At 42.6% G+C, this 23897-nt stretch overlaps 1 protein-coding gene across 2 annotated transcripts in view; it reads left to right on the forward strand.

The window, feature by feature from the left end:
* Positions 1–23897, forward strand: part of TNKS2 (tankyrase 2) — a 69325-nt gene that overhangs the window by 17356 nt on the left and 28072 nt on the right. For both annotated transcript variants that reach the window (XM_067552834.1, XM_067552835.1), the window contains exons 7-15: positions 773–839; positions 4976–5162; positions 5908–6029; positions 10781–10872; positions 10956–11034; positions 21753–21924; positions 22567–22643; positions 22750–22895; positions 23546–23711. In XM_067552834.1, coding sequence (XP_067408935.1) covers positions 773–839; positions 4976–5162; positions 5908–6029; positions 10781–10872; positions 10956–11034; positions 21753–21924; positions 22567–22643; positions 22750–22895; positions 23546–23711 — 1108 coding nt within the window. The remainder of the gene's footprint in view (positions 1–772; positions 840–4975; positions 5163–5907; positions 6030–10780; positions 10873–10955; positions 11035–21752; positions 21925–22566; positions 22644–22749; positions 22896–23545; positions 23712–23897) is intronic.

The following is a 23897-nucleotide window of genomic DNA, read 5'->3' on the forward strand; positions in this document are numbered from 1 at the left end:
TATTTAATTAAAATCTTTTTTAAAAATTGTGACTAAGTTGAAATGATAGAAAATAGAATCTTATTAAGCCTTTATTACCAATGTATCACTTCAGGGTGCATAGAACAGCTGCCTGATCGAAGGGTTGCAAGGTTCTTGTAAACCAGAAATCTTTGTCAGTCCTCCCTGGCTACCCTTGCAGTGAGATTGAGTCTCCCTAGTTGTCTAAATTACACCAGCTGCCTCTCCAGTCACCAGAGCAACTCAGGATCAGGCGGGAGCAGAGGTGGCTTAAACCATCTTAGTTCTCCCTCTGCCTTTGTGCGAGGTCTGTGCTGTGCACTTAGATGTACTTGCTCAGTGATGTTAACACCAACCAGTCAGACTTCTTTAGAATACTAAAGAAAAGAGTTTGTGCAACAAAACTTTTTAGGGATAAAGGAAAAATTACTATCGTTCTTAAAATTACTTCGGCCAATGCACTGCTTTCCATTTAATGTAATAACTCTTTAATTTAATAGTCTCTTTAATTTGATAGTCACTTTCACCAAAAACAAAACAATTTCCATCTTTTATTGTCATTATTTTAAGCAGACATTGATTTGAATAACTTTGTAGGTTATTTTCTCATACCTCTGTTTTCCCTCATCCCTTTTCACTTCGATAGTTGGGTTTTTTAATTTTTAGAATTGTCAGAATGCTAAATATTTTTATTTGCAATGTACTGTGTTTACATACTTCTTATCCACGCATATATAATCATATAGTAATCTTTCCTCCCACCACTGCTTAGAGATTTGGTGCCACTTCACAATGCCTGTTCCTATGGTCATTATGAAGTAACAGAACTTCTAGTAAAGGTTGGTATTTAATTTCATTCCTCATTCAAAATGGGTGAGATTCTTCTATTGTGAATTGTTCCTGTTTTTTGAGAGTCACTTACCTTCTTGTATTTAAAATAATTAAAAATAGATAGTCAAAGTTGGTAGGTCAATTACTAACTTCACTCTCATGCCCCAGGGTAAATTAGAAGTGTACCACATAAAGCTGATTATAGAAATGCACTGCCACTTTAAAACTTGATAACTATTCACATCAAGATGTAATTGCAGTGGAAGTCAAAATTTGGCTAGGTAAATACATTTCACTTTCACGTTACGGAGATGTCATGGTGGCCTGTAAGATTAGTGCTAGGTTTGTTAGTGTTTTTAAAATATTGTAGAAACACCAGTCAATAGTTTTAGCACTCTAGACAGAGCTAGAGTAAAGCTTTTTTTAAAATTGTCATTTATAGAGATGATTTTTAAGTCTAGTTCCAGCCCTATACAAATTAAGATGCCAATCCTGCAACTTTCTGCATAAAGCCACAACAGTGTGTATCCGTGGAATCCAACTGGAGCCAGTGGGGCTCGGCATTGATACAGCAGTGTGTCTGTGCACAAAAAATTGCAGAATTTGGTCTTGAAAAGGGTGAGGTTCATCAGTCTCAGACACAAGCATCACTAATAAATGAAATGACATTGTCAGTTCACTTGCAAAAATGTTTGACTTAATGTAAATCTTTATTGTTTATACTAGTCTCTGAGTCTGGAAAATATTCCCTCAGAGACTGAAACTAAGTTTGCTACAGTAACTATCAATCAGAAAAAGATAAAGGGAAGAAAAAAGAAAAAAATACATAGGAAAAAAGAATAACCTTAACTACTTGTGTGTATATATTCTGTATATCGTCCAGACAGAAAATTTGAACAAATCTTTAGAAATTGTACTGTATACAGAGAATATAAAAATTTAGTGCACTAAAATGTAGAGAGATGTGCAACAGTTCTGATATTTTGAACTTTTTTTTACTCACTTCAGCCACTGATTATTTTGCAGGATATTAAAAACATCCTTTTGATCTTCAATTCAGTGGTGCAGTGTTGGGGCCTAACTACAGAATCCTTACTATCCCTTGTGAATTTTCTGCCTACATGGAAACTTTATCCTTACAAGCATGCTTTCCATCTCTGCCTTCCTCTTTTGTATCTTATATTGTATGTTTGTAGGCACTTCCTGTTTCTTCAGTAAAATGAGAGAAGATCCTCCTAAAAGTGCTGGCGAGACATTGTCTTGTGTGCACATGCACACACACACAAACCCCCTCCCTCTCTCCCAAAAGAAAGTAGAGCATGCAGGGCCCACAAAAAATGCAAGTTTCAATTGAGACTGCAAATATATAATTAATGTTGAACCCCTGAAAGTCATCTGTCTTGTATGGAAATGAACAGTACTACCTTCACTCGACCCTGTGTCATTGCCCACAAATATCTCTTTCCTTCCCATCAAAAGTAGGAGATAAGTGTATCTACTTTCATTGCATCAGTGACTCCAAAACTTAGTGGTGGCATGGTATTTACCAAAGGTGGGTTTTACTGAGTAAAATTGTGGTTGGTTCCACCCCTGGAAAAACTATAGCACCAGTTTAAGGCATTTACTATTTTTAAAACTGTTTCATCATTGCACTTAGTTTTAGCTACATATTCAAGTTGTGGTTACACAAGGCAGTAGGAAGAGTTGTACAAATAAAAAGTAAAACTGCAATGGGCAAAATACTAATATGTAATTATAATACTGAACATCAGACTGTCTAGGTTTTGGTTTGGTATTTTATCAAGCAAGATACACATATCATGACACATTTCAGTTTTCAATGTTAAATAAACACTGAAAACATTTGATTATATGAAGTGACACTAATGCAGAGTTGTACGCTTGAAGCATTAAGCAATCAGTCTGCAACTCTTCATGCTTCTATCAGTCCTGGTCTATTTGGCCATACTGCATTCTGTAGCAGAAGACCAATTTTGATGTGGCTAGGTAGAGCCTATTCCTTTTGAATGGATGTATCCAAAGTATGAAAAGATTCTTTCTGTGCTTGCTGAAACATGCTGAAATGGATGCAATTAATTTTTCTCAGTTTCCTGGTTTAAATCAAGTTTAAGATTGTATTTACCTGTGCTCTGTCTTAAACCATTTTTCCCCAGGAAATTGTCAACCCTGCCAAAAATTGAAGTGGTTTAACTGGATTATTTTACTCTTACTGTTAGGTTTATCGTGTGCTGCTAAACTTCAAACTGAAACATTTAAAATGCGTTCGGTAGTTTAAAATACACTTAAACAGAAGTTCCAGAGGGGTAGCCGTGTTAGTCTTTAAAGTGCCACAGACCTCTTGTTGTTTAAACAGAAGTGTTTATATTATTACAAACCTTAAGATTGTAACAAGACCACTAGGAAAAGACAAGTTTCCACACCTTTTCCAGAATACCCCATGTGGTGTATCAAATCTGTATTGGTATATTATATTATGAGATTTAACTGGAAGTGTATATCTGGGCGTACGAACATTTTAAGGACCAAACCAATACTTATTTCCACCATTTGGTATTACATAATACTTACATATTATATATGTGTAAAAAACCAAAGAATTCCTTGACTTCACAGGCAAGTAACATTAAGTGGATTTTTGAAGTGTCCTTATCAAAAATTCCTTTGAAATGTCTGTCTTAGACACGTTACAGTTATGCATAATGGAAGATACAGGCATGGCATCATATTTAAGATTCATTGGATGACTAAAACTGCATTTGCATACTCTTCTAGTGTTTGGCATTTTTAGGGTTAACCTTAACCTGGCAATTACAGGCTTTTTTAAAGACAATATTGTTGATGGTTTTTTTCCTGTAAGTAAGTGATAACTATTTAAAACCTTAATTTATCTGAGATTTTTACCTGGAGATTTTTTTTATAGTTTAAAGTTGCAGATAAGTATAAAAGTATGTACAGTAGGACTTTACATTTTTAGGAGAAATATGTAACTCTCAGGTAGATACAAAATACAGGTTATTTTATCCTGGGAGGGTTTAATCACAATTGTATTTCTAATCCCAAACTACATTTTGATGATGTGTTGGGGGAAAGACTCTACAATTCATTTTGAAACATGTATATTTTAAAACTAGTTAGAAAATTCTTATTTAATAGTTTGAACTTTTTTCTGCTTTAGCAAATTTATTTTGACTGACAATTTGTGGTAAAGAAAATGCTTCTCAGCATTTGAATGCAAATAACAGGATGAGGATTAGTGTTTCACTAAACTTTTTGTTAGAATTTTGTTATGTAACACAAATGTTAACTTTTATTAAAAATTGTGACTTTGAGTAAGTAGAAGTTGCCTTAAAGCAACTGAATTTCTAAACATTTTCTTGTGTTCACTGACTGATTTATCATTTTGTCACAAACTGTCAACAAACCTTAGAAATGGTAGCTCTTCCTAAAGCTAAAGATCCATTCAATTACATTGAGAATAATGATGGAAGAATGATGATGGTAGTGGTGATCATAATGAGAGGAAGAATGATCCAGTAGCTAGATCCTTGAGCTAGAGCTTGGAGGCCAAAGCTTAGTTCCTTGCTGGCTTTCTTTGTGACCTGGGGCAAGTCACTTAGGACTTGTCTACACTTAAAATGCTACAGTGACACAGTTGCAGTGCTTCAGTGTAGACACTACCTACGCTGACTGAAGGGGTTCTTCTGTTGGCATAGGTAATTCGCCTCTCCAAGAACTGAAATTCTTCCATCAACCTTGCATTGTTTTCATTGGAACTTAGCTCATCTTACCTGTGCCACTTAGGGGTGTAGAATTTTCACACGCCCGAGTGACGTTGTTCTGCCAACCTAATTTTCTAGTGTAGACTAGGCCCTTAATCTCTCTATGCCTCTTATCCCCATCTATAAAAGGTGTGTTGTAAGGATAAATTCATTAACGATTATGAGGCATTCTGATATTATATTAATGGGGGCTGTATAAGTATTTACAGTGGATATTTCTGGGAAAATATCTTGGAAATTGTGTGCATGTGTATAATTATATATTTATCTAGCCATTTGCTTTGTTGCAATTAATAATTGCAGTTTTTCTTTAATAGTCTGCTTTGTTTTCGTAACTTTCCCAGCATGGAGCACGTGTGAATGCTATGGATCTGTGGCAGTTCACTCCTCTGCATGAAGCAGCTTCTAAAAACAGGGTGGAAGTGTGTTCTCTCTTGTTAAGTTATGGTGCTGATCCAACACTGTTGAACTGTCACAATAAAAGCACCATTGATTTAGCCCCAACACCTCAGTTAAAAGAACGATTAGCATGTGAGTATAAAGTGAATGTGAAACTGAATAGGATGGCTGGCATTTCATAGCTCATCTCCAATTGTTCAATTCTTTTTCTTTGTAATATGTGCCTTAAGTTTCATAAACAGTATCACACCAACATCAGGTTTGGGAGAAAGTATTTTACATTTTGCAAACATTTGTGTAATCCCTGCCTGAAGATAGTGTTATCCTAAAATATGAAATAGTTTTTAAATCTAGATTCAAAAGGGACTGTTAGTTGTATATATTTGAAGCTGAGTTACTATTTTACAGTCTTGTGGCTGTAATGGTTTGTGTAGATTTTTCTTTTCTGGAATCCTGTTTTATTCCTGCTGCTTCCCCACTTCTCCCTATGATCTTTCAAAACACCTATTCATAGCAACACCATAACAGGATTTCTCTTCGACCAAGGTTCATTTGAACATAACTCTGAATAAATTTGTTCTGAAAAAGAAATGCTGTCACTTTTTTTCAACTTCTGAAGTGGAGAATTGAGACATGAGTTCTGTCTGGCATAGCTAAAGAATCTGTACGCTCAGCCTGGACATGGACAGAGTCGTAATTTTCTGGAGTGCATAGAGTGCTGGCCTACATCCATATAATGAGCCCATGTACAGTAAATTACTAGAAATGGCTCTGTAAGTGCTCTGCCATGCACTGAGAGGAGCATTTCCCCTACTATAAACAAACAATACCCTTAATACTTTCCAGATCTGTAAAGAATATAATCTTTCTTTTCTAGATGAATTCAAGGGCCACTCTCTGCTTCAGGCTGCGCGAGAATCAGATGTAGCTCGCATCAAAAAACATCTTTCTTTCGAGACAATGAATTTCAAGCATCCTCAAACTCATGAAACAGCATTGGTAATATTTCAAATGTATTAGTGATTTAAGACATGTTGTGGCTAAACCAAACACGTAGGCAATGCTTTAAAATAGACAAATTCCAATTTCTGAGAACCTGACTTTGGTAAAGACTCAAAAGTCAATTCTAGTATATAATAAGTTAAGATAACACATGTAGAGTATCCTTTGTAATTTAAACTTTTCACGTTCCTGTCAAGTCTTGCAGGATAGTTCATTGCTATCATATCAGTGAAAGGCTGTATCTAGTTTGTCTATTTTCTCTAGGTCATCTCTACCACTGTCTATCATCTGTCTCTGTCCACTGAAACTTGAGCTTCTAAGTTTTCTTCTGATATACTCATTCTAATGACAACTAATGCAGTAGGCAGCTTTCTCTCTGCCTGAATTCCTAACACAGCCATTTATCCTAATTTTTTTGTTTAGAATCCAGCCAGTTTTCAATTCATATGAAAAGTGTTTGGCACTTTCATCTAGTAATTTTAGTAGTAGTTAAAAATAAATCAGATTTGTGGGGGTTGATCATTAAAAACCCATGCTTGATTCCCACTCTCTTGCTCTTGATTACTTTATTATGATATTACATGTTGAGTGAGAGAGAGAGGAAATGGCAAACAAAGTAAAAGGAATGAGAGATGACGAAAGAGAACAGAAAATGGTATTGTGTAATATTCTTTATATGGCACATGGTATAACCTAGTTACAGTCCCTGGAAAGAGTTATTTCCAGAAAGTCTGGATTATACAGACCAGATTCAGCCAGTATAACTCCCATCCCTTTTCTTGTACTGGGGATTAATTTAGTCCTGTAAATTCATTGGTGGTGGGTATAATAGGCCAACCCTGGAAGTTTCTCCACCGCCCTGCCCAAGCTCCACTCCTGCTCCGCCCCAGCCTCCAAATGCCACCACAGAAGTCATTGACCCAGCCTGCCCCAGCAGCAACTTCTGCATTTGGCCGCCCAGCCTGGGACAGGCCTGGTGCTGCAGCCACTGCCCTCTGGCACTGCAGCAAACGCATTGTGGGGCCTGGTGTGAGTGGGGTTCAGCCTGCGCCCCCAGAGAGCAAAGTGAGCCCACCCTCCCTGCGTGGTGACACAGAGACCAGCTAGCGCAGGGGGTCTAGGCAGGTCCATCTCCCGCTCCCCTGCCCCAACTCGCACTTCTTTGGCCCCGCCCACTGCTCATGCCTCTCTGGAGAGAGGGTGAAGAGGTGCAGGTGAGGGAGCCCCAGGGGAGGGGGTCGAGCAAGAGCAGGGCCTGCTTGGACACCCTACCTCCCTCACCTCCCTATTCCAGCTAGGCTCCGTGCCAGTAGGCATGGAGGGCAGGCTCCCTTTGCTCTTAGGGGGTGCAGCCTGGGCCCCACCTGCACCAGGCCCCACACTGTGTTCCCTGCAGCACTGGAAGGTGGTAGCTGCAGGCCGGGCCCAACCCAGGCTGGGTCTGCTGCGTGCAGAAGCGGCTGCCAGGGGCGGGCCAGGCTAACTCCTCCCATGGCAGCATATGGAGGGTTGAGGTGGAGTATGGGCGGGGCCTCAGGTGAGGGGTAGGGCCACAAGGGGAGGGACAGTGTCCCCCTGCCAGCCTCCCCAATGGCAGGCATCACATGCCACCCCTGAGTAAGTCTATGCAAATATTAAGAACCTGAAACTAGATTTCCTAATAAATGTATATAAGTAATACATTAAATACATTTTGTTGCTAGCTACTTATGAGTAATTTTATAAGTTTAATGCCCAAACCTAAAACTACTCTTACGGTAGTGATTTTCAAGTCAAAGAAATAAAATGGGTAAAATCTGGCTCCATTTGAAGTCAATGGCAAAACTCGTACTGACCTCACTGGGATGAGGATTTCATTCAATATGTATAAATTATTGGTCCATATCTGTAATTAACATACTTCAAGGTTTTCAAACTCCTGGATACTATTATACCAAACTTTGTCCGTCTTTATTAAGTGGGCTATACTGAGAATCATATCCCATACTCTAATATTAGAGTATTTCTTTCTTTTTTTTCCCCCTTTTTTCCTTGGTATCAGTCTTGGTATCCTTTTTATATGTTATCAAACAGACATACAAACATAGCTCTTTGATAGTTCTAGATCACACATCTCCACCTCTGGTTGGTAGTTGTAATTTTCTGTTCTGGAATTGTTAAGATGAAGACGGACTGTCTTGTGGTTAATTGTTGGGGTGCAGGAGTACAGGTAGTCTAAAGGTAATTGTGACAGTATGCAGAACCCCTGCAGTATCTCCTGGGAGTTGGGATACCACTGAGCCCTGTCACCAGCTTGGGGGCTCTCTCAATCTCTAAAGCTATGTGACAAGCCACAAACCCCTAGCAGGTATTGCATTTACACAGCCCTTCACAAAGAGGGACCTCACCCACTCAATTCAATGAATGCTTTTCAGCCACTCACAAACCAACAATAGGGAAACTCCAGCTGGCTCCTCAGCCCCAGACCCCAGGATTATACTGTCTAACCCTGGTCCAAAAACCTGATCGATTGAGATGATTATCCAGTCTGCCCTTCCCTCAAAGTGGAAGGAACGTGCACCAGCTTTTGTTACTGAGCAGTTTGTCTAAACACTTCACTCAAAAACCCACTGATTAGTATAAAACATTAAATAAGTTTATTAACTCCATGAAAATAGATTTTAAGTGATTATACATGACAAGTGTAAAGAGTTTTTAAAAAGTTATCAAATGAAATAAACATGAGATTGCAGTCTAAAGCCTTGTCTATGCTAGCACTTATGTCAGCAAAATTTTTGTCACTCGGGGGGTGTGAAAAAAACACACCCCTGAGCAACAAGTTTTGCTGGCATACGTGCTTTTGTGGACAGCATTGTGTCGGTGGGAGACGCTTTCCCACCGACATAGCTGCTGTCACTCACTGGTACCAATACAGCTGTGCCGCTGTAAGTTTTAAGTGTAGACTAGCCCTAAATTCTACACACTATAACAAGCTCTTGAATTAGCAGTGTCTCACCCTTGTTAACTGGTACAAGCAGTTTCTTAAACACAGGCTGGCAGTCTTCCCTGCCTGGGTCTCCCCTCACCTCTTTCAAAGTTCTTTTGGATGACCCTTCAGGTGTTCAGTTGAATGTGCATGGAGACAAGCCATGATGTCACTCCCCTTCTTTTATAGTCCAGCTTGCTGGAACAGTCCGTGCATGTGACATGGGGGCCTTTCCCCATTGGTCAATCATATTCCATTTGTACCTGCTTTTTGGTGAAGTTTTCAGGGGTGGAAGTTGAGAGAGCGGATCCTCCTTGATGGGCTGTTAGCACATCTGGCCACTTCATTGTTGTACGTGTATAGCTGGTTTAGGTGTATGCCACCTCACAACATTTTCTAGTAGCATTTTCAACAATATTTTATAACTTCACATACTACGGTAGCACATACAATCCAACAGGATATTAATATTAACAGATAAAGACTTAAAATAATATCAAATAAGGCATACCTTGTACAGAATATTTCATAATCAGTTGACATTGGTGAATATGGAATTTCTGGGGTGTTGTTCTCAGACGCAGAGTGTCATAAAGACATAGGGTGGGAAGTTCAGAAATCTTTGTTCTCTTCTCTCTGGTCCAGATGCCCATGTGACATTAAGCAAATCACTTAATCACTCTGCTGATTTCCTCATCTGTAAAATGGAAATATTTGCTTTATCATGAATATTGAGACTAAGACCCAGGTATTTAGACATTGCTGCACTCAGCATTGCAGCACCCCTAAGTCAAGTCCCATTTTTTAAAGGATTTAGTCACTTGGGAGCCAAAATCTCATTGGCCCTCAGTCGGATTTTGGCTCCAAAATCTCTCTTGAAGATGAGATTTAGGCTCCTAGGTTAGTTAGGTGTTGCAACTCTTAGCACAGCAACATGTAAATACCTTTAAACATCTGGGCCTAAATTTCTTATTTGAAAGCACATTGAGATCAGTTTCATCAAAGTGCTCATATATACTGTTCATCTTTTTGTGTCATTTCTAGAGCCCATACCTCTTGTTATTAATAAATTATTTTCTCATGAGTAAACTACTGTGTAAACTTAAAAGTATTAAAGTCTGCTCTATGGGTGAAATAATCAATAGGATTGTTTTCCAAGTTAATCTTAAGTGTAAAAGGAAATGGAATAATAATTGTTCTATTATTGCAGCAACATCCATGAGGTACAGTGGCAGTCTGCCTCAGCCATTTAGTAGAACAGAAATCATGGAATTGTAATAGGACATTGTTACAGGATATTTCTCCCACTTTTAAAGTTTCTCCTAAGCTCATGTATCAGCAGTAGATTTGCAGTATCACATATTTCTTTTTTCAAATGTAACTTGTTACCCAGTTTGTCTAACTGCAGTTATATTACACTAACAAAGGAAATATACAAAATGTTTTCTACTTTGTTTTTCTATTTACTGGTTCTGTGTTCAGTAATTTAAGTAATTTCCCCAATATTATGTCATACAGGAGGTCAGAGTAGATGGTCACAATGGTCCCTTCTGGCCTTAGAATCGACAAATCTATGAATTTTAGTGTTAGAAATTGAGTTAAATGCTCTGTTGGTGCAAATCCCTGAACCCATATGTAGGTCCCACTGAAATTAATAGTATCCTGCATGGGTCTGTTTTAGCAATTCATAGCCCGGGATCTTGCCTTAGTTTACAGTTGATTAGTAAGCAATAAAATGCTGTATGTACCAAGAGATTTATTAATAATACAATTTTGAAATTAGCACTGTGCTGCTGCATCTCCGTATCCCAAGAGAAAGCAAATCTGTGAATTACTGCTGAGAAAAGGAGCCAACATCAATGAAAAGACAAAAGAGTAAGTGCTACTGATGGATGTTAATTGTTTAGGATGATCTTATAGCATACAACTTAATTACAATTATTTATTTTTTAACAAAGCTTCTTGACACCTCTCCATGTGGCATCAGAAAAAGCTCATAATGATGTTGTTGAAGTGGTTGTGAAGCATGAAGCTAAGGTATGAATTACTTCCTATATTTCTTTGCCTGGACTTACCTATAAGATAATGTTGTAGCACAAAGTAGACAGAATGCTGAATTTACTACTGCAGTCTTTGTTCATAGAATTAATTTTTGTAATATACATATTTACATACACAAGACATAGAGATGATGTACACCCTTCTATGGAATTATGTATATAGGCTTAATAAATTCGTAGCATTTTAAAAGATACAAAACTCTGTAGTTTTACTAATTACTACTACTTCCACCGACTACAGAAAAAAGCTTATTTGGTGCTTAATTACAAGCAATAGAATTGTGAAGGGGTATTACAAAAACACAACAAAGAGAACAGGTAGCAAATAAACTAGTTAGAAGAAGAATATGTAAGAGATCAGGGGTTTAAATTGGAAAAGATAAAATGGAGGAAAATGAAAATGGTGTCTGACAATAAAATTAAAGTCAAGTCAAGATGCTGCACAGCTGCTATAATGCATTGCATTTTGGTCAAATTTTTACTTAGAGGAAGTATGGAAATAGTGTGCCACTTAATGTAATTACATTATACAAGACGGCTTAAAATGAAGACTTAGGATTCTTATTTTTGGATCTTGATTACAGGCTGACTGCTGTTAAACTTCTGAGATGGCTGTTGAGAGAAGCAGAGAGAAGTCTAGAGATGAACAGAAAGCTATTAGTTGTAGAGTTGAATTACTGAATGACTTAGTTATTAAAAAAATCCAGAGCTTCTCAAATCAGAACAGTGAATATTAGCTGATATTGATAATGCAGTTCTGTACATCTTGTTAAACAGTAATTAAATAGTAATTAGATAGTGACATGAGGAGAGTGGAGGGGAATGTATAAGATCATAAATTAGGCCCAGGCCCAAACCCCAGCCTCTGGCTGGAACTCCCACAAGCAGTAGGTTTAACTGTCATAGTTAATTATTTGTCATAAATGTCTTTGAAATTGGATTTTGGTTCCTCAGTAAAAGTAGTTTAAAAGCAGAGCAAACTTTCAACATTCCCTAACTTCAGTAACATATTGAATATGTCCCTGAATGCAGAGTAATAGGAATCAACATTTTGTCTCGCGCAGTATTATTGCTGTTGAGAATGTTCACAGTTCCCTTTTGCAAGTCACTTCTAATGCATTCTAGACTGTGTTTTAGTGCTCTAACATACCTTCAGCCTCATTGGACTTGTCTTAATAAAGCAGTAAGGTTTTCCTTTTGAAGCTGTGGTACTTGCCAAGAGCTGTTGTTAAATGCTGAACTGCAAAGAAAAATGCATCCTATTCTAGTGTAGATGCTGTGTTCAAGAGCAGACTATATATTTTGTGTTCTTTTTTAACTCTGAGCACTGCCGTTCTCAGTTAAATGAACTATTTGCCATATGGAGTGGGAGTTGCGACTCTAAGCCATTTTCCCTCATAACTCTCAACCCACTGTGGTTTTCTCCCTAGCACTTCACAGAGCAGTCTCTGGGTGGCTCCTCTACCTGGCAGCTGCTTTTCACTGCGGTGGTAGCAGGTGTGTTATACTGAGGCTTCTTGCTATGGAGTAGTCAGGTGGAGAGTGGATCCACTTTGTGGTGGACAGGGTAGTCATTCAGGGAATGTGTGCCTTCTCTATCTTGTGGTTGTCTGGTCTCCTTTGCCTGGTATGGAAGGGAAGGAGAACAGGCTTCCCTTGCATAATGTTGGTGGAAGCAGAGCTCCAGACTCCTCCCTGGTACTGACTCTTTAAATTCTTCTTCAGGTGCTTGCTCATGTCCGTTCTGTGTGCGCACCACATACACTGGTGCTGGAAATTTTTCCCCTAGTGATATCCGTAGGGCAGGCTCTAGCGCCCTCTTCAGCGGCATACATATGCACCCACATATAGGGTGCTGCTGGCCTCCCTCCCTCTCAGTTCCTTCTTACCGCCTATGATGGTGGTGGAACACTCTCTTGCTTCGCAAGCCTTCATCGACCTAGTGGTTTACTTGTATATTCAATGTATATAGTTATTCTAGTTGTTTAGTGTTAATTTAGTGCGTTTGACCCAGGGTCAGGGCATGCCCATGTCTGCGGGGTTTAAACCCTGAGCTTCTTGTAAGATGCCAGTGCCACTGAGCAACCCACACCAGAGCTGCCTTAAATGTATAGGAGTAGCTCACTTGCGGGGAAAAGTAAAATCTGTAAAAGTTTTCTTCCGCGAATAAAGAAAGACTGAGATATCAGGCTCAAGGCCATCCTGATGGAATTGGAGATTAGACTTGTGTTGGAACCGAGGTCTGACTTAGCACCGAGCACTTCAGTATTGGCAAAAAGTGCCCCCACTCCATTCCTCTGGCAGCCGTTGTCTTCTCAGCACCGCTTGACATCTACGATGCCGAAGATGTGGCCAAGAAAGACACTCTGAAAGGGGACGTTCACTGGTGCTGAAGTCGACTAAGAAAGGCGCAGGGGCAGCAGCGACACCCATGTCAGGCCACTCATCCCCACTGAACTTGAGGGGATTTCCACCCTCACAGGCGTAGAGCCCAGTGTCAGACCCGCTGCCAATGACATGGAGCAGCAAAGGCCATTGGCACCTGATAGTCCCCACTACACTAGAGGTGTTCCAAGCTATGAAGGACCTCCTGGCAATTCCAGTGCTGCCCACTCCGAGTGAGGGGAGGTTGCACTGAGAGCTGGCTACCCTTCAGGAGGTTCGTGAAGGGGAAAGCCAGCACTAAGACCACCGCCAGACTCACCAGTCCACCGGTGGTCACCAGACCCCCAGTGCCAATCCCTGGAACTGCGCTGAGAGAGGTTGGGATCCCCTCCCCTATTGCCGGACGTTAGACACCAGTCCCATGGATCGACGGCACCGATCCCCAGAGCACCGGCACACAAGGGGTGGTGAGGGAAGACGAGTAGCATCAGAACCCCTATGGTTGCCTGAGAGAGCCTCTTTGGACTCAGAGGGAGATGTCGTAGCCCTTCCAAGAGAACACCAAATGGCTGGGTTCCCTATGATGCCACCTATGGGGGCATGGTCTCAAGGACAGTGGCCCGGTACCTGGCAATTTTGGAATCCGTGTGGGTTTCCACAAGCCATGGTACCGCAATCTCAATCGTTCGCAGGGATGCCTCAATAGCCCCAGGATCAGCACCAAACCTGGATGTGGGTTCTGACCAAGAAGAGATGCCATCAGATAGTCTGTCAGAGCTTACCCCGACCAGGGAAGAGGATATGCGCCGCCGCGGCCCCGCCCCCTCCCCCCCGACCCTCCTTTTGGCCCAATGAGGCAGTAGTGGGCCTCTCCCACGCTACCCTGTTAGATGAATATAGGGTGCATCAGGAGTTGCTAAAATGTGTGGTGGCTAACTTGAACCTCAAGATAGAGGAGCTTAAGGAGCCGATGGATGAACTCTTTGGCATCCTGGCATCCACAGCCTCATCTAGGGTGGCTCTTCTGGTACACAAAGGAGTAATAAAGCTGGACAAGGCATTATGGCAGACCCCTGCCTCTCTGCTCCCCACATCTAAATGGGCAAAGAAGAAGTATTATCCCCTCTCTGGGATCTCTGGTGGTCGCCACCGCCAATGAGCGCAATAGACAAGGCCAGATGAGTTGGACTCTGAAAAACAAAGAAGCCAAGAAACTGAATTTATTTAGTCATAAAGTTTATTTGACAGCAAGCTTACAGCTGGGGGTATCCCACCAGCAATAATTGTTGGTATGGTAACACTTTAACATCTGGCAGTTGCTGGAAAGATTTACTGACTCCTTCCCACAGGCCTTCAGTACTGGAGGAAGAAAAAATAGTGGGTAGAATCTCCCTACAACCGGCATTGGACGCAGCTGCTTCCACGGTTTCAATGAGGAAAGCGTCTTGGCTCCAATTGTCTGGTCTCTCTGCAGAGGTCCAGCAGTCCATTCAGTACCTTCCCTTTGATGGCTCAGCCCTGTTTGCTGACAGACTTCAGGCTGCATGGGTTAAAGGATTAAAGGGCTATGCTGCGCTCCTTGGGACTTTATACCCCAACCTCGGTGAGAAGGCACTTTAGGCCTTATCAGCAACAGCAGTACCGAGGGGGGCAGTACCGAGGGGAGCCCTATAAGAAAAGCAATAGAAACTATAAGAGCTGCCAGGGCCATTCACCAGCATCTGCCCTGTGATTGGGCCTGAATTGTCCCCCCTCGGGGGGGAAATGAGGCTTTTGAAGGTGTGCCCAGGAGTGACCTACCAGACGCTACCCGATATGCAGATTACCGATTAGTTTCCTCTTACCTTGCCTCTTTCCTCCCACCCTGGGAGGCCATAACATCAGACCTCTGGGTACTAAGTATGGTGGCTACTGGCTACACCCTTCAGTTCCTTTCACTCCTGCCCTCCCACCCTCCTTCCCCATCCCTCTTCAGGTACCCCTTGTGATACGCTGTACCCCATGTACACCCTTATATCATGATTTGTGTATCATTCATGTTCACCCTTACACTATAACTGAATTATCTAATGCAAAGTGTGTCATGTAAGGTGTTTTTTGGAATGCTCATGACATACTGAACATTATAGTTATGGTACTGTTTCCTACACTGTCATACATAGGTACGGATATGAAACTCTGCTATCTCATATCCCCAGAGGTGTGTGTGTCTCGGTTTGAATAGATGCAGGCAATCACAAAGCTGAGTGAGGGTTCATGCCTAGCAGTGGCATGCATACAGGAACAGTGGACTGGCCTGAGCACGTGATTAAGGCGATGCTTATTTGACTCAAGTGGAGGAAATCATGGCCAATGCCAGACATGGCCGGTCACCTGACCTCGGGGTGACAAGGAAACATGTTAAAGGCAGAGGCATCTAGGTCTCTGTAGCTCTCCCTTGGGATTCAACTCCAAAGCAACATAAAGGACACTGACAGACTGCCCGTGGGGAGATGGGGAGGCTTATAAATCACTTAAATTTATTGATTACAGCAAGATTTTATTTGTTTGTTTTATCTAAAGCCGTGCACATGGGTTGAGTGTGTGTAAAGACTTCACTTAAGTCTTAGAATAACAGAGCTGGTGCATATCAATTTCTTTGATAAATTGATGGACAAATGTAATGAGCTTGCAGGGTGCAATGGACTCTGTAAAATGGCAGTTCCTGGGGTTGCCTATGGAACTGGGGGTGTTTGCTGGGGGTCAGTCCCATGAGCAGCTGGCCAGAAGCGCTTCTTCACTGGGCCAGGGACCGTAGAAAGTTGGGTGTGGGCTGACCCAGGAGTGGGTTCACACAACAAAGAAGAGTAAGTTGGGCCCAAGAGTGAGGGATCAGGGTGACACAGCTACACACCATCCAGATTGCATGGGGGAATGTCACACCCCTCTCATGAGCAACTCTTCTTACAGGAGGTGCAGGCCCTCTTGTAAGTAGGTGTGCTGAAGGAGGTCCCTCAAGGACTGAGGGTACGAGGTTTCTACTCCCAGTACTTTCTAATCCCAAAGGCAAAAGTGGGACTGAAACCTATCTTGGATCTGTGTGGCCTCAACAAATTCCTCAGGAAGTTAGAGTTTTGCATGGTCTCTCTAGCAGCCATCATCCCTTCTCTGGATCCAGGTGATTGGTACGCTGCCCTTGATCTGAAGAACACCTATTTTCATATCTCCATCTTCCTGGGCCACAGGAGGTTCCTGTAATTTGTGGTGGGCACACAATGCTACCAATTTGCAGTGCTCCCATTTGGCCTATTGACTGCATCACATGTATTCACCAAATGTATGGTGGTGGTGGCAGCCCACATCAGGTACAGAGGTGTGTGCAGGTCTTCCCTTACCTGGATGACTGGCTCATTCAGGGTTGGTTGGTTGAGAGCACAAGTCCAGCATGGCATCAAGGTCGTAAGGGACACCTGTCTGTTGCTGGGCCTGCTAATAAACGAACAGAAGTCAACACTTACACCTGCTCAAAGGATAGAGTTCATTGGAGCAGTCCTAGATTGTACACGGGCCAGAGCTCTCTTGCTAAAAGCCAGATTCTTGGTTATGTCGGAGCTCATAGCCCGACTATCGGCCCACCCCCTCACCATGGTAAGGGTATGCGGCTTGTACGTACTTGTTCCGTTATGCCAGGCTGCACCTCAGACCACTGCAAATGTGGCTGGTTATGGTATGCTCTCCATCCAGACACTCTGGACAGGATACTCACGGTTCCCCCTCGAATACTCACCTCTCTGTCAGGGTGGACGAAACTGCGGCACGTGCAGGCAGGAGTACTGTTCGTGGCCCCACAACCAATGTTGTCACTGGTCTCAGATGCCTCAGAATTAGGAGGGGGAGCCCACCTTGGTGCACTCTGGCCCTAGGGCCTCTGGACCAAGGATGAGTTAGCTCTGCATATCAATGTCAGAGAACTCAGAGTGGTCTGACTGGCTTGCGAGGTATTTTTGCCCCACCTCTCCAACAAGGTTGTGCAGGTTCTCATGGACAAACACTGCTGCAATGTACTACATCAACAGGTGGAGGATGGGGGGACAGATCCTCAGCCCTTTGCCTGGAGGCCTTACGCTTGTGGGATCTCTGCATGAGCCACAACGTTCAGCTGGAGACGACACACCTTCCTGGACTCAAGAATGCATTAGCGGATCACCTAAGCAGATCCTTTTGCTCTCTCCACGAGTGGTTGCTTCACCCAGAGGTGGCCAACTGCATCTTCCAAAGGTGGGGAACTCCCCGAGTGGACCGCTTCATGACCAGGGAAAACAGGAAGTGCAATCAATTCTGCTCCCTCCTGTTGTTCAGTGGCGCTTCCCTGACCAACACCTTTCTCCTATCGTGGTCAGGCCGTCTCATGTATCCTTTTCCCCCTGATACCTCTAATACAAAGAGTCCTTGTGAAAATCAAGAGAGACAGCGCACGGGTCATCCTGGTAGCCCCAGCGTGGCCTCACCAACATTGGTTTGGAATGCTGTTAGAGCTCTCGGTGGCCCACCCCTGGTCACTCCCATTGCAGCCAGATCTTCTCTCAAGACCAGGGTCAGCTGCTTCACCGGGACCTGACTTCCCTGCACCTAACAGTGTGGATGCTTCATGGTTAAGCAGGGAAGAGCATCACTGCTCAGCCCAGGTTCACAGGATCCTATTGGAAAGCAGAAAACCTTCCACCAGGGCATCCTATGGCTGGCCAAAAAGTCTTACCAACAAAATTGCCTATACAGGTAATCTTGGACTATCTGCTACACCTGAAACAAGAAGGCTTGGGCTTCCCTTCCATCAAAGTACACCTAGCGGTGATATTGGCTTTTCATCCTCCAATACAAGATGTTTTCACATGAGATGGCAGCCAGATTCCTCAAAGGTCTGAAGAGGCTTTTCCCACTGCTTCGGGACCCGGTTCCCGAATGGGATCTGAACCTTGTCCTCTCTCAGCTCACAGGGCCGCCGTTTGAGCCACTGGCTTCCATCTCCCTCATGCACGTGTCCTGGAAAGTAGCATTCCTGGAGGCAATCATCTCTGCGAGGAGGGTCTCCGAGATTAAAGCCCTGACCTCAGAGCCTCCATACACAGTCTTTTACAAGGATGAGGTCCAGCTTCGCCCTCACCCCATGTTCCTGCCAAAGGTAGTTTCCCACTTTCATATTAACCTGGATATTTTTCTACTGGTCTTCTTTTCAAAACCTCACAGCTCCAGCGAAGAGAGGCGTCTCCATTCTCTTGATGTAAGGAGAGCTCTGGCCTTCTATATCAACAGCACCAGGCCTTTTTGCCACTCCATGCAGCTCTTCGTCACAATCGCTGACCAAATGAAGTGGTATCCGGTGTCATCCCAGAAAATCTCATAATGGATCATGGCCTGCATTTAAGCCTGCTACAAGCAGGCAAGGGCCATGCCCCCAGCATTCCTGTCAGTCCCCTCCACAAGGGCTCAAGCATCTTCGGCAGCCTTCTTGGCACCTGTACCCATACAAGGCATCTGCAGAGCTGCTACGTGGTCTTCAGTGCATACCTTCATGTCCTACTGTGCCATCACACAGCAAGCTCAGGACAATGCTGGGTTTGGCAGAGCGGTGTTACAATCATCACGTTCATGAACTCCTAATCCCTGGAGAGGGGCAGATCTGGTAAGTCACCTAATTCAGAATGGACATGAACAAGCACTCGAAGAAGAAAGAACGGTTACTTACCTCGTAACTGTTGTTCTTCGAGTTGTTACTCATGTCCATTCTACAATCCACCCTCCTTCCCCTCTGCTGGCATTCTGGCAAAAAGGAACTGAGAGGGAGGGGGGCCATCAGCGCTCTACACATGGGTGCATACATCTGCCACTGCAGAGGGCACTAGAGCTGGCCTACAGATACCACTAAGGGCACTAGAGCTGGCCTACAGATACCACTAAGGGAAAAATTTCCGGCACTGGTGCATGTGGCACCCACATACCTAATTCAGAATGGACATGAGCAACACATCTGAAGAGCAACAAGGTAAGTTAACCATTCTTTCCATGCTGAAGCTGATGGTATGTCTACACAGCAATGTAAACCTGGGGTTAGTGGGACTTGAGTCAGCTGACCCGTGTCAGAGAATCCTGGGCTTGAGTGTCTATACTGCATTTTAACCCTGGGTTAAGGATTTTCTGACCTGTGCTCGAACCTAGGGCTCTGGCTTCCACACTGCAGTGCACAGACCTGAGTCAAAGTAACTTTCCCCCAGAATGCCTAGCGCCCCCTTCCCCAGTGTTGATACTCTAGCCCTCTGAATGTGTTGCATTGTGGAAAAACTCTACTGCCCACCCTGTTTCCTAACTTTGACGGTGCTATTGATGGGACTTAGGTGCCCATAAGGAGCACACAAGTACATAAACTGCATAATTAGTTCCTTTGTTGGATGTCTCAGTAGAATGACTGCAGTTGGAAAAGGCTTTATCCTGAACTACCATTTAATCCTCAGAATTGGGCTCTCCACCGCGAGGCTGAGACACATTGGTAGGACAATGCTCACCTGTACCTGTTCTGAGGAAAATTAGGACGTCAGTCTCAGGGCTGTCAAACAATTAAAACAAAATTTGCAATTCTTAATTTTTAAAAGGGAATGTTCAACAAAGATGTTTTTATTTTGTTGGGTTTTTAAAATTTTTGTCTGTTTTGGGAGGGAAAAACCACACAGGACACCCCCTCCTGGCTGCTGCTGGCTGCAGAGCAGTGAAGTGCATCCCCATGGCTTGAGGTGCCGTGTCCTCCAGCACCCCTCTGGGATCCCTTATTCCTGCCCCTGCTGCACCCCAGGAGGGAGGGATAAGGGATCCCTGGGAGGCATTGGGAAGTTTTGGGGCTGGCTCCCACTCGCCACCCTCACAGTACATGCAGCCCAGGCACCCTTGCACATGCAGCCCCAGGGAGGGTCTGGGAGGCCCTGGAGCAAGGGCCAGAGAGCGGAGTGCGGACTGAGCTGCTGCCCTACAGGGAGGGGGAGCAGCAGAGCATGACCAGGGGAGGGATGACCCTCCCAAATCCCAGGAGCCACCTCCCACCTGTTAGCTTTGCTCCCTGCTCCAGGCAAGCTCCATGCAGCAGTGAAGAAGAGCTGGAGCAGGACAGGGTAGCACATTTGGCCAATCAGTAATGGTCCTACCAGCTGCTGCGCTGGCTGCCTGCAGCGCTGCTCGTCTGCCGTTGGGAACTCTGGGATACATCTGGAGGACTTCTGGGACCTGAGTCAAGCTGGGGCCGCATGCACCCTGGAAAGGAGTAGGGCTCGAACTCTCCAGCCATGCAAGGTCCTGGGATCCTAGGTCTGAGCCCTACGTTAGCATTGTTGATGTGTGGACATGGGAGGTTAGGCTTAAATCGAGGCTCAGGCCTGGGCTTGCTGTTTAGACATACCCTGAGAGGGCAGGCAGGTTGCAGTAACTAGGCCTCCCACACAATGCAGGGCAGCTTGATCAATCGTCCTTGTGTGCTACTGGAGTGGCTGGCAGGGAGAAACATACGGAGATTGAATAGTGTGTCCTCCTCATGCTCCTGGAAGTACTGGTTGAAGATTCAGGAGTGGATTTCCTCTTGCAGCAGCTGATGTGGCAAGGGCAGGCACAGCAGTTGCCTGTGTTAGCAGCTGGCTCAGTCCCAACCTCAGTGAGGACTAAAATTGTTAAGCAGAGCTGCCCTTAACATTTGGTGAAGGGTCTGCAAACTAACTTGTGCCACCACCTCTAGCTGTCAATTATTTCTTGCCATCATTCTCTGACTGATTTGCACAGGCCCTGCCTAAGGATTTTGGAGAGGGTTAGTGAAATGATTTTATGGATAACACCTAGGGTGACCAGATGTCCCAATTTTTATAGGGACAGTCTCGATATTCAGTGCTTTGTCTTATATAGGCACCTATTACCCCCCACTCCCTGTCCTGATTTTTCACACTTATCATCTGGTCACCCTAATAACACCCCAACTTTACTGATTCATTTTAGATAAATGTATTGGAGGTTTAGGGCTGGGGAATTCTTAGGTCCCCGCTACCCTTTTGATTAGAAGAAAAGCCCATCTGCTTGTTGTTTCAACATTAGCGACTGGCTTACTGTTTTCATGCTTTCAGGTTATCTTTGCATGGAAATGAGTTACAAACTTTCTTTTAAAAGTGAAAATCAAGATTCTCCATTATGGGTCCGGAGATCAGAAGTGTTCATTGTGAACTTTCACCTAGTCATTTGTGAAAATAAGGTCCTTGATGGTCTTAAATCCTGTAAAAATGCATTCTTAAGATTCTATGTTCTCTTTAGGTTAATGCATTGGACAATCTTGGTCAGACTTCTCTGCATAGAGCTGCACATTGTGGCCATCTGCAGACATGCAGATTGTTGTTGAGCTCTGGATGTGATCCCTCAATTGTGTCACTGCAGGGGTTCACAGCTTTACAAATGGGGAATGAAAGTGTGCAACAATTACTACAAGGTACTATTCTTTTTTTAGGAAATAAGTCCACTTTTTAAATGGTGTCATATTTTGTTTCATTTTCTGCATCAGCAGCCATTAAGGAATAGCACTGAGCTCAAGCAAAGAAGTATGCTTGAATCAGCTGCTAACTGCTGTTAAGTATATTTAGTAGATTTGCTACTTCCAGTCAGTTTGGAGAAACTGAAAAGAAATCTCTTAGGCTAAAAGTGAGGCTCAGTATTAGCTATTTGTGCTTTGCCTCTGTGACCAGAGGTAAGAGGGTATATACACAGCTTGGAGATTATTTTCAGTGAAAAAACATTAATAAATTTATAAGATAAACAAATAAGCTTTTGAGGACAATTGAAATTCATAAACTGAATAGGGAAGTTTGAGTGGTTCTGCAGTATTCCAAAGTTGATGACAATGCAAAGGGTGAATTAATACAATTTTGGAAATCTGTGAATTCATGGGTATAACTACAAGTTAAATTTTGGGGTTTATATGAAGAGACATACATCAAGAAATTCTAGTCAATGTATTTAAGAGCAGCCCTGGAAGTACTGTGTAGTAGTCTATTCTTAAATTCTCCAATAGCTGAATAAACTCTTAAAAATATAGACAATTACTTGTTTATAGCCTTATTTTCTTTTATGGAAGGCATCCCATTAGGTAATTCAGATGCAGATCGACAATTGCTGGAAGCTGCGAAGGCAGGAGATGTGGATACTGTAAAAGTAAGATTAAAACTGCATTTCTATTATTTTCTAGAGTGCATATTTTGTCGAACTATATTTATGTTGCTTGAGGGAGAGCCTCAAGTGTGTGTTGTCTGTTTCACAGAAATTCTGTACAATTCAGAGTGTGAATTGCAGAGATATTGAAGGGCGTCAGTCCACACCACTTCACTTTGCAGCAGGATATAACAGAGTGTCTGTAGTTGAATATCTTCTTCAGCACGGAGCAGATGTTCATGCAAAAGATAAAGGGTGAGTACTCTTCCCAGTACTTATTAGGCAAGTGCTTGAAAGATAATGTCTGTGTTTTGTGGTAGTTCTGAGCCCTTGAATTTTGCAGACTGATTTATGTTCTGTCTTGCCATAGACACTTCATATTCCTTTGGAAAATCCTTCCTATATAATGCTATAAGAAATTCTCACTCTCTAGTGCTATTAGGACTAAAATATACTCACTATATAGTCTGCAAGACCTGAATCATGTATTCAGGCCAGTCAAAACACATGCATGAGAAATAGTGATATATAATATTGAATATGCGTATTAAACATTAGCATAAGTATCATACAGTTATTCTTACTGATATAATTAAGGCCACTTCAGTTGACAAAAGAACTGATGAGCATTTCTTGGCATTGGATTGTTAAAGATTTAAAGCCATTGAAAAACATGTATTCACAAGGGAAACGTGTAATAACAAAAATAAATTAGTCTTACAGTACTTCTAAGTATATAGATGACTACCTACCTATTTTTCATATTTTAATGGCTTGCGAAATATGTGATTTGTTTTCAGAAAAGTTGTAGAATATTCATGGTGTAATAAAGCTTCTTTTGACAGAATGATGTAAATCTAAAATGTAGCCTGTATTAAGAGAACTTTGCTTGATCTTGTTTTCAGAGGTCTTGTCCCTTTGCACAATGCTTGTTCCTATGGTCACTATGAAGTAGCAGAACTGCTTGTTAAACACGGTGCAGTTGTAAATGTAGCTGATTTGTGGAAGTTCACTCCCTTACATGAAGCTGCAGCAAAAGGAAAATATGAGATCTGCAAACTTCTATTACAGGTACTCCTACATGTTGTTGGAGAAGAGGTTAATTGATGGAAATAAGTATATCATGTTTAATCTTAAAAGTGTGGCAGGACTTCTGTAAGAAACTGGATTTTATTTTCATGTTTCCAAGCAATGGTTATTAAACATATGAATTTTAAAACAAAGAAATACATTTTAAAGGTACACTGTCCTTCCTCT

This window comes from Emydura macquarii, unplaced genomic scaffold (assembly GCF_026122565.2).
Source record: "Emydura macquarii macquarii isolate MOO-44397 ecotype Brisbane River unplaced genomic scaffold, CSIRO-AGI_Emac_v2 contig_1390, whole genome shotgun sequence".
Classification (NCBI taxonomy): domain Eukaryota; kingdom Metazoa; phylum Chordata; order Testudines; family Chelidae; genus Emydura; species Emydura macquarii.